The following is a 13,388-nucleotide window of genomic DNA, read 5'->3' on the forward strand; positions in this document are numbered from 1 at the left end:
ATTGGTGAAACTTGTGCTGGGGGCTATTTTTTCTCTTTTTGCAGAGAACCCTATAAATAAAGTAAAGTAAAAAGTAAAGTAAGTAAATTTATCCCAAATGGCTGAGCTCCTCTTTAATATCAGGCATGGATCCTTGAGACTTTTTCATGTCTCCTGCCGTATTTGACATGTCTACCAAATTTCGAGTCCATTTTTTCCCCTAACTTTTCTATTGGGTAGTATTAGTTTTGGGGGGTTGGTGATATTTGTGGATGCCGAAATTACATGATTTTTTTTACCAGAATACACAAGTTTACAAAAATTGGCAAATTTCTGGCCGTTTAATTGAATGAATGCTAACTGCTAGCATGCTAAAGCAGACATAGCGTTCACCTCTACTGTTATTGCAAAAGCGCTACATGACAGACAGCAGCAGACATCGCCTTTAAGTAGACAAGTTTATTCATGGTCATAATGAATGATGATGATATTAATAATTAGCCATAATTATAATCATAATGTTAATGTCATAATAAATAGAACTCTTCATTTGAAGCACGTAAAGAGAAGCATACAGAAAGAGAAAGAAACAAAAACACAAGTAGAAGAAGAAGAAATACGGGCATAGGAAGGAAGGAAGGAAGGGAGTGGGAGACATTTTTTCAACCTTTCAATATACCCATTTAACATTTTTAAAACATTTTTTTACCTTGAACATTTACAAAACGCAGAAAGAGATAAAGTCTTTAAAAAATCCTTATAAATAAATTTGCTGTTTTTGAACAAAATACACCTTTGTTGGAGGAGGAAGTTTTGTTTTTTTCCCTTATGATGAAATGAGGTGGGGGCTAAGTATGTACAGAACAGCAGGAGTACAAAAACGGGGGCACACATACTGGGGTGGTGGTTTGGGGGAGGGGCCGGGCAGCGGTCATTTTGGGAAGGGGGCCCCACTTGTGTTCGGGATCAGCCACCCGGGGGCTGCGGAGATGAACAACCACCGGTTTGTTGTCGTGCTTGGTAAGTGGAGCAAGCTCGCTTGCGTGGCTACGAAAGGAGCGGAAGACCAGTCATCGTGGTTTTTATTTACAACCGTTACCATGTAAACAAACAGCAGAGGTGCTGCAATCGGAACGAGGGAAGACGAGGTCGACCCTCTTCAGCCCTGGAAGATGAACTTCCCGTCTTTTCCCAGTCAAAGACGAACCACTGGAGACAGAGTAATGGATTTTCTGACATCTAGTAAGTCTAGATTTAGCGAGCGTTAGACGATAATACTAATGACTGCGATTTGGATTTCAGGGCTTAAGAGGCTGTGAAATTGCTAAAAAGAATTAAAGCTGCTTTACCACCTAAAATTAAATTATGTACAACACAAAGAAGTCGGCATCACTTCACTTTTATATCAAATAAAGGGCTCTACGATGAAAACAGAACATTAATAATGGCATTTTGTCAAAAAAAGGTAGACCTACAACAGATTCTTTTTGTATTTTAACACCAGATAAATTTAATGAGATTTTTTTCATTTTATGTTCCTTTATTCAAAGCGGAACATTATTTCATTTGACACTGACAGAAAAGGCAACAATTAATAGATTCTAACTCAGTTGCTGTCTGACATCTGTCAGAAGAGGACTACAGAAATCTGTGAATAGTTATAGTTGAGATTTGACAATGGCAATTTTAAGTCTAATGAGATATCAAAATGATTATGCGACAACTAAAATAATTGTTGATTAATTAATCAATTCATTGTCGATCAATCAATTCACTGTTGCACCATGAAAAAAGGTACATCTAGATGCTTTTAATAAATGTTAGATAGAGATTTTAATACTGAGATTTACAGCATGTCAAAATTTTTATATGGATGCTATATGATACTATGGTACTCACATTTGAATTTCAGGGTTTACAAGGTTATGGAACAATAGAAAAAACTTAAAGATGCTTTACCCCCTTAAATTAAAGTATATTCTATTCAGTTCACTTGTATATGAATCAAAGGCTAAACAATGAAAAAAAACCAAGATTTTGATGCTATTTTTTTTCCATCACAAAAGGGTACATCTAGATGCTTTCAGTATTCATGCTGATGCAAAAACATACATCTATGCTATGCCCATGGCTAAGATTTGGATTTCAGGTGTGGTTTCAAGTGATTAAGAAATCATTAAAGCTGCATTACCATCTGAAATGAAAAACATAAACCAAAAAAAAAAAAAAATCTAGAACAGTGTGAAGCCATGCGTTGGTTACGCGGCTTTATTAGAAATCTTCGCGTCTACGCCACTCAAAGGCTAACTAGTGAAAAACGGCTGCTAAATTTCTGCTATAAAATGGTACGTTTCAACACTAATACTGTACAATAGTAAGTCATTTACGTCTCTGTAAAAGCACCGACATTTACACAATAAAGTACACACTTTTTTTTGTTTTTAATACATTTGCTACGTGAACACCTAGCTTAGCCTCGCAAATGCAGATTTTCGCGTGTTTTAATTTGATCAAGCATCATTGTTTGGTCTTTTGCTTTCTTTTTTTTTAAAAACAAAAACAACGGTACATTTTGTATCAGTTGCTAACAGTCTTGCTAACGTGAGCTTATGAGTGACATCATGGCGGTTGCGGGTTGTGCATAGATCTTTGTCAGAGGACGCACACGACAAGGAGGAGGGTGGCGGTTGTTCATCTCTGCCTGCCCCGTTTGTCACGCGATTGGAGGCCACACAGGAAGTCTTTGTACTTTACAGGCAGCATCAAAGGGGGGGATCCCTGCTTTTTGCTTAACCAATGGAAATCCATCAAGAGGAATCATGAGATTTTCCTGAACGGGGAAGCTGTGCCCATGGACTGAAACCTTTTGAAGCAATCATTCCGGCAGACTCATACCAAGGCATTTTTTTTCATTGAATCCTCAGCTTCTTAGATTGTTTATAATTGTTGTCTATCTGTAATGTGAAACATGGAAGTTATTGTGAATGACTTGAGGCAGAGAATTTACGTTAATTGTGAAATATGCATTGCACACATACCCAACTTTTTTTCAATTTATTTTTTGACTGTGTAGTATTTGTAGTCATTGTGTTGATTTCTATTGTACAGGTGGCGGTGATCATCAGTAATGGCCAGAGGCTCCCCTACGTTAATTATGCAATAAGGAAAACGCGATCTTGAGAGTGCTGTAGACTATTTATTTTAAACTGTATGAATTATTTGTCGTCCTTTTGTTGTTGTCTACTGTGCAATGTTGTTGATTTGTGTTGTGCAAACTGGCAAGAAGAACAATATGACATTATGACATGCTCACTAAACACATCAGCGTGTTATTTGACTGTGGATTATGTGAAAACATTTGCAAAATAGTACATTTAGTATTGGAACAATAATTTTATGTCAAACGCTTGACTATAGACGTGCCATGTATGAGGTTTTGGACTTGATGATTTCTGGTAGTTTATGTTCATTTCTATTGTGCAAGGTGTCGACTCCGATGAATAATTGTCACAGAATGTTGTAGGTTTTGGGCTTCACGTGGCCTGAAGCACATTTGGAAAAGCCTAGTGTGAGTCTACCTTGAGCCGGTTATCTCTACTCTGCTCCCCACCACTGTAAAATGCCTGGGGACTAGAATTAGCATTTGTGAGAAAAGCACCCCCCCCCCCACTGGTTCCTGATCAAAGACCTACGAGGCCGTGCGTTCACATCCCACAAAGGACAGACGGACGGGAGAAGCCATAAATTGGATGTAATTAATTCCAAAAGGAGGTGAGGTGGATGATTGTGTTGAGGAAGGAGGGGGCTAGGAGGTTAGGGGGCGGGGGTGAATTCACACAATCACCATCACACGTTGAATCATATAACACATGATCACATGTTACAGTAAATATCAGGGGCATATTTAGTCAGAGGCTGGGGGTAGGGTGGGCGAGGACTGAAATCTAAAGAGGGGCTCGCCTGGTGGCCCCCTCTACTCCCTGACATCAGCACAGCCCATAGAATAGATATGTCTATATATTTATGTACAGCAAAAAAAAAAAAGAAAATACACGCAGAGAAGAGTACATTCAAAGAACGCAACCGACATTCTCCTGTTTCAACACATTTGACAGCCACTCCTCATAGAAATAGTCAAAGTTTATAATCCTCCACCGCTAAAAACCAATTAAAGACCCGCTGGAAAAAAAAACAAAAAAAAGAGAAGCACGCAGATCAAAACTGGCGGGCCACGTCCACATGTATGCACCAAATATTTTTACAAGCGACAAATATTCACAGGTAAACAAAATAGAGAAGTATCAACACTGAAAAGAAAAATATACTTGAAGGTGTATATATGAGAAATATTTCTTATATTTTCGAGAAATTACGATAGGATAGTTTTGTTTCGATGTCTTTTTCAAAAAATAGAAAAATGTGTTACTTTCACTGAAAAAAAACTGCTTAAAAATGTTTAAATAAGTACTAACTTTGAAAAACAAGTCAAAATTTTCCTGTGAATGTAATCATTAAATCATTAACTATAATTTTTCCCAAATTATATTTTTCTTGAAACAAAAACATTTCTGTCAATAAAATCATAATTTTACTTCAAAAAATCTGTTTTGCCAACTGCTGTCCTCACAAATAATGACATTTTGTTTGTAATATTAAGACAATAAAGTCATAGTTTCATTCCCCCAAAAAATATCGTTTCAAAAAATACGTTGTCTAGCTTTGAGCATTTTCAGCTTTTTTGTAGAAAACATATTTTTTCAAGAAATGAAACATACTTTTCAAAAAAGATTTGAGAAGTAATTTATCCTGAAATATTTTGAATCAATAAGGTGAAGGAAGTCGTACTTTCAGTTGCTAAAACAAATTAAAAAAGAAAACTTGAAAAAAAATTATTAAAAAGAGGAGGAAAAACCCTTATTCGCCAAGACACAATTTGTACTTTTCAAAAAGTATATATTTTTCTTGGAAATTAAAAAAAAGAAAATTTAAAGAAAAATTATACTTTGTTCAGTGAAAATTTTTTTTTCAAGACAAGTTAATTTTTTTCAGGGTTTTGAAAATTAAAAATTTTTCAAAACAAGTTATGTTTTCAAGAAAACAAACATACTTTTTTCAAGACAATAATTTGTAATTTTACAAAAAAAACCATCACATTTTGAGAGCGGAAATGTTATGAGAATCAAGTAAAATTTAGTTTGTGACTGTTATCCGTTTTTTCTCGAAGAGGCTTACTTTTTGAGGAAATGTTTCATTTTTAAGCCAAAAAACCCAAGTGTGTATGCATGTGTAGGATCATATAAAATTTTTTTATTTTTTTTCCCTTAACATACGTGCGTGCGTGTGGACGTGGCCTTGGACTACGCGAGGGCGCCGCCAGTCAAGATGTCCTCCAGGTCCCAAGCGCCAGCCGACGGTGACAGCCGCCGACAGACTTTCCGGTCCTCGGTCCACCGAGGGGCGCTGTAAACCAAGGGGGGAGGGCACGGGGGCTGCTGCCAGCAGGAAGTGACATCACGACAGCGTCCACGGGGAGGAAGGAAGTAAAGGAGGAAGAAGAGGAGGAGGAGGAGAACGAGGAGGCCCGGGTTATCCCTCCTCCACCTGTTCTGAACTCGCCCGGAAAACATAAAAAGACATATTTGTACATATATATATTTATACGCCTTTATACACACGTGACAAAAGTATAAAAAAATAAAATGTTTTATAATAATGGGACGCCGCTCATCCTTTTGCTTTTCTTTCTGTCTTTTCTCCTCGCTGCTCCAAAGAAGACGGTCGGTCGGTCGGTCGGTCCCGGGTGGGGGAGGCGGCTGTGGATGCCGCCTGCCATTTTGTACACCTCCCTCCCATCTTGCGGCACTTCTTGTTGTTTGCTAAAGTTGCTCCGCCTCTTGTCTGTCCAACCGTGCCGAACGCTACTTCCTCTTCCTGACGTTTCTAATTTACTGGAAACGACACACAAGTCGGGACATGAAGAAGGTGAAGGCTAATAAAAGGTCAAATATGGACCATATATATATATATATATATATATATAAATATTTGTATATATATATCAGTGATGAAAGTCCTCCGAATTTTCCCGGAATTCCGGATTTAAAAATTTTCATGAAAATTGCTCCTGAAGATTGAGGAAAAGTTGCCTAAAATTAATCTGGATATTAGCTGACAACATTGAATGAACATGCGTTTGAGTTCGTTGTTTTCCTTTCACAGGCGTAGCCATGTTGAGGCACTAGCACTCGTAACAGTAACGCCGCTCCCCTCGAATTCTCTCAAGATGTCGCTTATTTTGTGTAGTCTTGACATTGATTTACGTGTTTATTTCATAAACGTTGTTAACTAAACAAGGCTGCTCCAAAACAACCGGTATTCACCTGGAAACAGGAAATGCAAGTTAACCGTACTGAGCATGCACGGAGCATGTACAAAAGCGCATGTTCAGAACTGCTTCATGTAATGTGAGCATCAACATCATGAGCCATGTCACAGGAAATTCAGTTACACCAGGGGTGCTCATTGGGTCGATTGCGAGGCAGTGTGAAGGTGTAAAAAACAAAACAAAAAAAACAAAACATTAGACTATCATCCACCTCGTCGCTTGATTCAGGTGTGGCCAATACGTTGATGTATATGCACATAAAGGCGCGTTCTAGCAAGCCAGCCTCCTATTTACGGCAGTCCAGTGGTGCTGATTGGGAGGCGCACACCTGCGCCTCATGCGGGCTGATTATCCTGTGTATTTATATGACCCCGATGACGACTGGTCCGCGCCAGATCGTTGAGGTTCATGTCCCGTTCGAGTACTCCCGTATCCCTGATCGACAACCTATGTGTACCGACCTTTGCCTGTTCTCCGACCAACCCCGTAAGCCTGACTCCTTTGATACTTCTGCCTGCTTTGATCGTTCTCCTGTGTACCGACTCCTGCCTGCCTGCTTACCTGCTCTCTTCGCCCGACGTCCCAACTACCGCTGCTGGACCTGACTGCCTGCCCGATCCGTGACCACTGAATAATAAATGTTTCTCCACGAACTACCTTCATCGTCCGAGTCCTGCATTTGGGTTCTACTCCTGTTCCGATGGGTCGGGACATTATTTAAACTTCAGAAAAATATAACAAATGTAAGATTTCATCTTAAAATTTCATATGGATAAAATACAATCAACCAAGATTTACATTTCAATCAGAAAAAGTTTGTTTCACTCAAATATTTAAAAAAATATTTAGGCATTTTTTTGGATCAACCATTGCAGGCTATTTTGTAAAAAGAAAAAGTCTCAAGTTTAAAAGAACAATTGTATTATTCCCCCCCACCCCAAAATGTCATGAAGTGATGTAGAGTGTCAAAGATACTTTTAGGAGTTGTGAGTCATGAGGAGTGCGCGACTCCAAGCCCCGAGTTCCCATCGTAGCTTTTTGCGCGTGTTGTCACGTGACCCACTTTTACAAGTTTTTGCGTGCGCAAACTGAAAAGTCTGCCACGTGGCTGCTAATTGGCGACGACAGGTGAGACACGTCTCTGTGCACCTCCCGTCTGGAACTAAATCAACACTTGGAAGTTTGGAGCTGATTTCTAGTGCCAACTTTCCACCACACCCACCAATTCTCTCTACCCGGAGCGAACGTGACACATTCAGTCAAGACACTCATATCTGCCCGTGAGTATCCCATAGCCTGCGGTGGGGAGTGTATTATATACAGTAAAAGAATTTTTGAAAAAAAAAAATATATATTTTTTTTAAACCGCCTGTTTGGCTGCTTGGTCCATCAAAATGGAACATTTGTCTTCTTTTTGTGCCAAAACAGTTTCTGTGTTACAGTCATTTTATGTTTTTTTTTTTTTTTTAATAATACTGCCAGTGCAGTTCTTTGTATTAATATATTAGGAATTAGAAATTTCCGTCGGACGGAATACGATTTTAAAGAGTGACAGTAAAGAAAAAAGTACAGTCTTCTTTGTTTTCTTCTTTTCCTTTCAGCTTGTCCCGTTAGGGGTCGCCACAGCGTGCCATCTTTTTTCCATCTAAGCCTATCTCCTGCATCTTCCTCTCTAACACCAAATGCCCTGATGTCTTCCCACCCAACATCCATCAACCTTTTTCTTGGTCTTTCATGTGCTCTTTTGCCTGGCAGCTCCATCCTCAACACCTTTCTACCAATATACTCACTCTTTCGCCTCTGGACATGTCCAAACCATCGAAGTCTACTCTCTCTAACCTTGTCTCCAAAACATTCAATTTTGGCTGTCCCTCAAAAGAGCTAATTTCTAATCCGATCCAACCTGCTCACTCCTAGCGAGAACCTCAACATATTAATTTCTGCCACCTCAAATTCTTCTTCCTGTTGTCTCTTCAGTGCCATCGTTTCTAATCCGTACATCATGGCTGGATTCACCACTTTTATAAACTTTGCCTTTCATCCTAGCAGAGACTCTTCTGTCACATAACAAAGCAGACACCTTCCGCCAGCTGTTCCAACCTGCTTGGACCCGTTTCTTCATTTCCTCACCACACTCACCATGCCTCTCCATTGTTGACCCCAGGTATTTGAAGTTGTCCACCCTCGCTATCTCTTCTCCCTGGAGCCTCACTGTTTCCCTTCCACCCCTCTCATTCACACACACACACACACACACACACACACACACACACCACACACACACACACACACACACACATATTCTATTTTACTTCGGCTAATCTTCATTCCTCTCCTTTCCAGTAGATGCCTCCATCTTTTTAATTGTTCCTCCACCTGCTCCCTGCTTTCACGGCATATCACAATATCATCTGCGAACATCATGGTCCAAGGGGATTCCATTCTAACCTCATCTGTCAGCCTATCCATTACCACAGCAAACAGGAAGAGGCTCAGAGCTGATCCCTGATGCAGTCCCACCTCCACCTTAAATTCTTCTGTCACACCTATGGCACCCTGCTCCATTGTTCTGCAGCCCTTGTACATGTCCTGTACTATTCTAACATATTTCTCCACCACACCAGACTTGCGCATGCAGTTCGAGAGTTCCTCCCTTAGTACTCTGTTATTGGCTTTCTCAAGATCCACAAAGACACAATCTAGCTCCTTTAGACCTTCTTTGTACTTTTCCACCCACATCCTCAAGGCAAATAACTCATCTGCAGTACTTTTTCTAGGCATGAACCCATACTGTTGCTTGCAGATACTTACTTCTGTCCTGAGTCTAGCCTCCATTACTCTTTCCCATAACTTCATTGTGTGGCTCATCAACTTTATTCCTTTGTAGTTCCCACAGCGCTGCACATCGCTTAATCCTATGATGTCGCATTGGGTTCAGGTTTTAATGTAAGGGACAGTAATGTGAGTAGTAGTAGTTGTTTTCTTCCCTGACACCATCTCCTACCGACTGGAATTGAAGTGGCAGCATGCTGGGGACGGAGGCGTTATGCGCTACATTAACTGGCAAAGCTAGAAATAAACTAAGAAGTGGTGATTAAATAAGTGTCAACATTTGGTCACAATTTAAAATCAGTTTCATAAAATTAAAAAACAAAAAAAAACACAACAAAAAATTAAAAAACGATGAACTTGAGTTAGCATGGTTAGCCAAGGTTAGCGAGCTAGCCGACAGTGCTAATAGATGGAAGTTTCCAATCAAGCTCATCTGGAAACAAATAATGTAAAGTGAATTTTGCAGATACAAACCCTGTCAGTGGAAAAAAATATACAAAAACCATATTAACGTTGAAACTAATCCTATGGATTAGCAGCACGTTTTTGAAAATTAACAATATGTATATCAACATTTCTTTGAACAAAAACCTGTTGAAACACTTCGCAAAAACTTCTTATAACTGCTTTATTCTAACACACTTTACTTTGTCATACTGTATATTGACAACAAAATATGAATAACGTAATTCTTTTTTAAAACTTGAAAATAAAATGTGACAGTATCTTCTCCTTGATGTACACACATACTTGTAAGCACACTTTATATAGGAATACATATATAAAACACGTCTCTGTGTATGTATTGTTTATATACAATTGTAGCTACATTGCTGTACATTGTAGCTGTTTTGCAAGTTATACATATTTTTTAATAAATACAAATCTTTAAGGTGGATTCATAAATGTTATCAGCTTATCAGGGCTGTGGAACACTGATCATAAATCAACGTGTGTACATGTAAACCATTGGGAACTAGATTGGGCCCCCTCTTTTTGTCATTAAGCTTTAGTTCTAACTTTGACATAGAGGGGTAGTCCTTTATTGCACTTTTACTGAAGCATCAGTGCAATACTGGACGACGCGCCTGAAAGAAGACTTCACCTTACGCAAATGCATCACAGAAAATAAACTTCAAATCAAAGACTTGGGCCAGCAATGCACCTAACACTAAAAAAAAAAAGGAAAATGTAGATTTAGAATGGCCAGGACACAACCTATAAAAGTAAAGATAACGAAAATACTTTAATTGTGGATAAAACTGCAAGTCATATTAACCAACATGAATATACAATATGGTCCAAGTCCAAAATCCATCCATCCATCCATTTTCTTTGCCACTTATCCTCACGAGTGTCGCGGTGAGTGCTGGAGCCTATCCCAGCTGTCAACGGGCAGGAGGCGGGGTAAACCCTAAACTGGTTGCCAGTCAATCGCAAGGCACATGGAGACAAACAGCCGCACTCACAATCACACCTAGGGGCAATTTAGGGTGTCCAATTAATGTTGGATGTTTTGGGATGTGGGAGGAAACCGAAGTGCCCGGAGAAAACCCACACAGGCACGGGGAGAACATGCAAACTCTACACAGGTGGGATTGGGATCGAAACCGGGACCTCAGAACTGTGAGGCCAACGTTTTACCAGCTTATCCACTGTGCCGCCTAAGTCCAAAATCATTCAATTTAACATATAAAATTTGTCTGTAAAAAGTATCCAGATGAGTTCATCATTGGCATAGCAGCCATAAAACTGAAAATCATGTTTCTGCAAAATGACAAAAATTAAATTAGTCCACTCCAGTTCTCAGTGGCAGATCTTTGCATATTAATTTACAAATGCAAAAGAAAGACAAAAAAATCTTTGTTCCATCATACATTATTCCAAGCACAATAAAAATGATCATTTATAGTCAAGCTATGTAGCGAACACTAGAATGTAAGCATTGTAAACAAAGAGCAACAACAATAAATAAAAAAACAGACAATAACTAATTCAGACAAGCGTGTGTTAAAAAGAAGGCGGTGGTAGAAAAGCCAGCTCATTTACGTTTGTCTCCTTTAAAAACATTTTTTGTAAGAGTTCTTTTTTGTGTGTTTGCGTGTTCTTTGGTTGTTTTAGTAGGGCGTGAAGCGACTGTAGCCTCCTCTGTAAAGGCTAGCCTGCAACATCAAAGATGAAAAAGGACCAATCAGTATTCACGTCAAGATTTGAATGATTTTTACTGACTTTTATGTTCTTCGTCCTCAAATTTCCTTCCAGGGAGTCCACTTGACAACATCGCGACACAACACGGAATTTGCCAGAGACGATGGATGGGAAAATCGTTGTGGGGGGGTAATTTAATGAATTTTATTTGGAGAAAAAGAGGACTTTGATCCAGGGAGAAAATTATATATTTTTTCAGGGTTCTTTTTCTCCTTTGTCTTTCTCGCTGTTTCTATTGTTCCTTCTCATATTTTCTTTATTTTACGATTTCTTGTCTTCCCTTCTGTCATTTTCCCGTTTTCTTTTCGTGTGATCCCTTTTTCTCTCTCTCACTTTCTATATTACCTCATCTTTCTGTCTTCATTGCCCTTTCACTCCATCTTTTCATTTTTTTCTTAAATGCTCTCTTTTAGTTTATCTCTTTCCCTCAATCATTCTCTCACTTTTCTTTGTCTTTCTCTGTTCTTTTCTCATTTCCTTCTTATTTTCCCTTTTTTGTTTGTCACTGTCTACTTCTCTATTGTTTCTTTCTCTACCTCTGACTTTGTGTCTGCCTTTCTTTATTTTGTTTTGTTTCTTTGTTATCTTTTTTCTTAGTCTTTTCTCGCCTATTTCTCCTCATTTTCCTCCTTTCTTTCTGTCATTCTTTGTACTTCTTTAGTTGTTTCTTAGTCCTTCTGTCTCTTTCTGTCTGTCGTTCTCTCTTTCAGGGCAGGAAGAAGCGAAGATGTCGGTGGAGTTTAACTGCGGATGCCTTTCATGTGGAAAAAAGCGGCGGAATCTTCCAGGAGCGCCGCGGGACCTCAGCCCCGAGTCGGGCTCACATTATCTAGGACACACACTCACACACACACACACACACACACACACACACACACACACACTTACACGAATGCGTGCACACACACACAAGAGTAGTCCTGCCGCAATTAGGAATCCAAAGCCAATGTCTTCAAAGGCTCCTTTCGCCGTGTGAAACTATCACGCGAAGTATTTTTCAAACCTCAGACGTAGTCATTATTATTAAAATGATCATTATTATTATTATTATTGCAGGAGCTTTTATATATATATAAAAAGTCGCCATTGTGATTAAAAAAAATGAAGCTCGCATGGATATTTTTAGTTGGGGATTAAAGCGTCATGGAAGGAAATTTGGAGGAAAAAGGACCCCAAAAAAAAAAAAAAATCACATGAGCAGCACATTTTTAATTAAATCAATGAAGAGAAAAAAATGTAATTAATGAAAGCTTTTAGCTAGCAGCTGCACTGGGGGAACCCCACGCTTTTACATTTTGGGAATAATGCATGCATGCAGTATGCCGCCGACCCCAACTAAAATCCCCCGCCAGAAAGCCCGTTTTTTTTTTTCCGTCCCTGAGCGCACCTGGTTTGATGAGCGCACAACCAAAAAAAGAAAGTCTCCACTTTTTCAAATGAAAAGAATATTTTGCTTTCATTTTGTTTTTGTGTGTATAACTTTTCATCTTTGATGTTTCAGGATAGCTGCAAACGCTAGCTAAAAACAGACATTAACGCTACAGCTTTGGTCAGCACGCCCTCAAAGGGCAAAAAGGCTGCCACAGTTTAGTACTGCTTGCACCAATAAATACCATGTTGGTCTTTATTAGTGTGTGTTTGTGTGTATGCTTTTACATGTAAGTTTATGGTAGTGTGATTGTGTGAATGTGTTTCATCCTTCTGTGAATAAGTAAGTGTGTGAATATACTGTATATGTATTTATGTTTGTGTGACAAAAACATTTGTATCAAGTATCTTATGTTTGCTCACAAAAATGCTTTGTGTGTGTGAATGAGTCTGTGAGTGTGAGATAGAGAGAAAGAAAAACAAAAATAAGTGTATAAAAGAAGTGGACTTAAAGTTCAGAAGGGTTGAAATATACTCAAATACAAAAAACATTTTTTTACTGGATTAATGCCGATTGCTTTCTAAATAAACGTAACCAGGAAAAGGAATTGCTTTA

General features: G+C 38.9%; 1 protein-coding gene and 1 long non-coding RNA gene across 5 annotated transcripts in view; one reads left to right on the forward strand and one right to left on the reverse strand.

The window, feature by feature from the left end:
* Positions 1–9,809: 9,809 nt before the first annotated feature.
* The window catches only part of LOC133514209 (RNA binding protein fox-1 homolog 3-like), a 485,672-nt gene continuing 482,093 nt past the window's right edge, over positions 9,810–13,388 (reverse strand). For all 4 annotated transcript variants that reach the window (XM_061845706.1, XM_061845705.1, XM_061845703.1 and 1 more), the window contains one exon: positions 9,810–11,358. In XM_061845706.1, coding sequence (XP_061701690.1) covers positions 11,314–11,358 — 45 coding nt within the window. In that variant the 3' untranslated portion in view covers positions 9,810–11,313. The remainder of the gene's footprint in view (positions 11,359–13,388) is intronic.
* On the forward strand, positions 11,367–13,380 carry LOC133514214 (uncharacterized). The gene is made up of 2 exons (XR_009798745.1): positions 11,367–11,533; positions 11,604–13,380. It is a non-coding gene; the product is annotated as an uncharacterized LOC133514214 (long non-coding RNA).

The sequence above is a fragment of the Syngnathoides biaculeatus genome, chromosome 16, assembly GCF_019802595.1.
Source record: "Syngnathoides biaculeatus isolate LvHL_M chromosome 16, ASM1980259v1, whole genome shotgun sequence".
In the NCBI taxonomy this organism is placed as follows: Eukaryota; Metazoa; Chordata; class Actinopteri; order Syngnathiformes; family Syngnathidae; genus Syngnathoides; species Syngnathoides biaculeatus.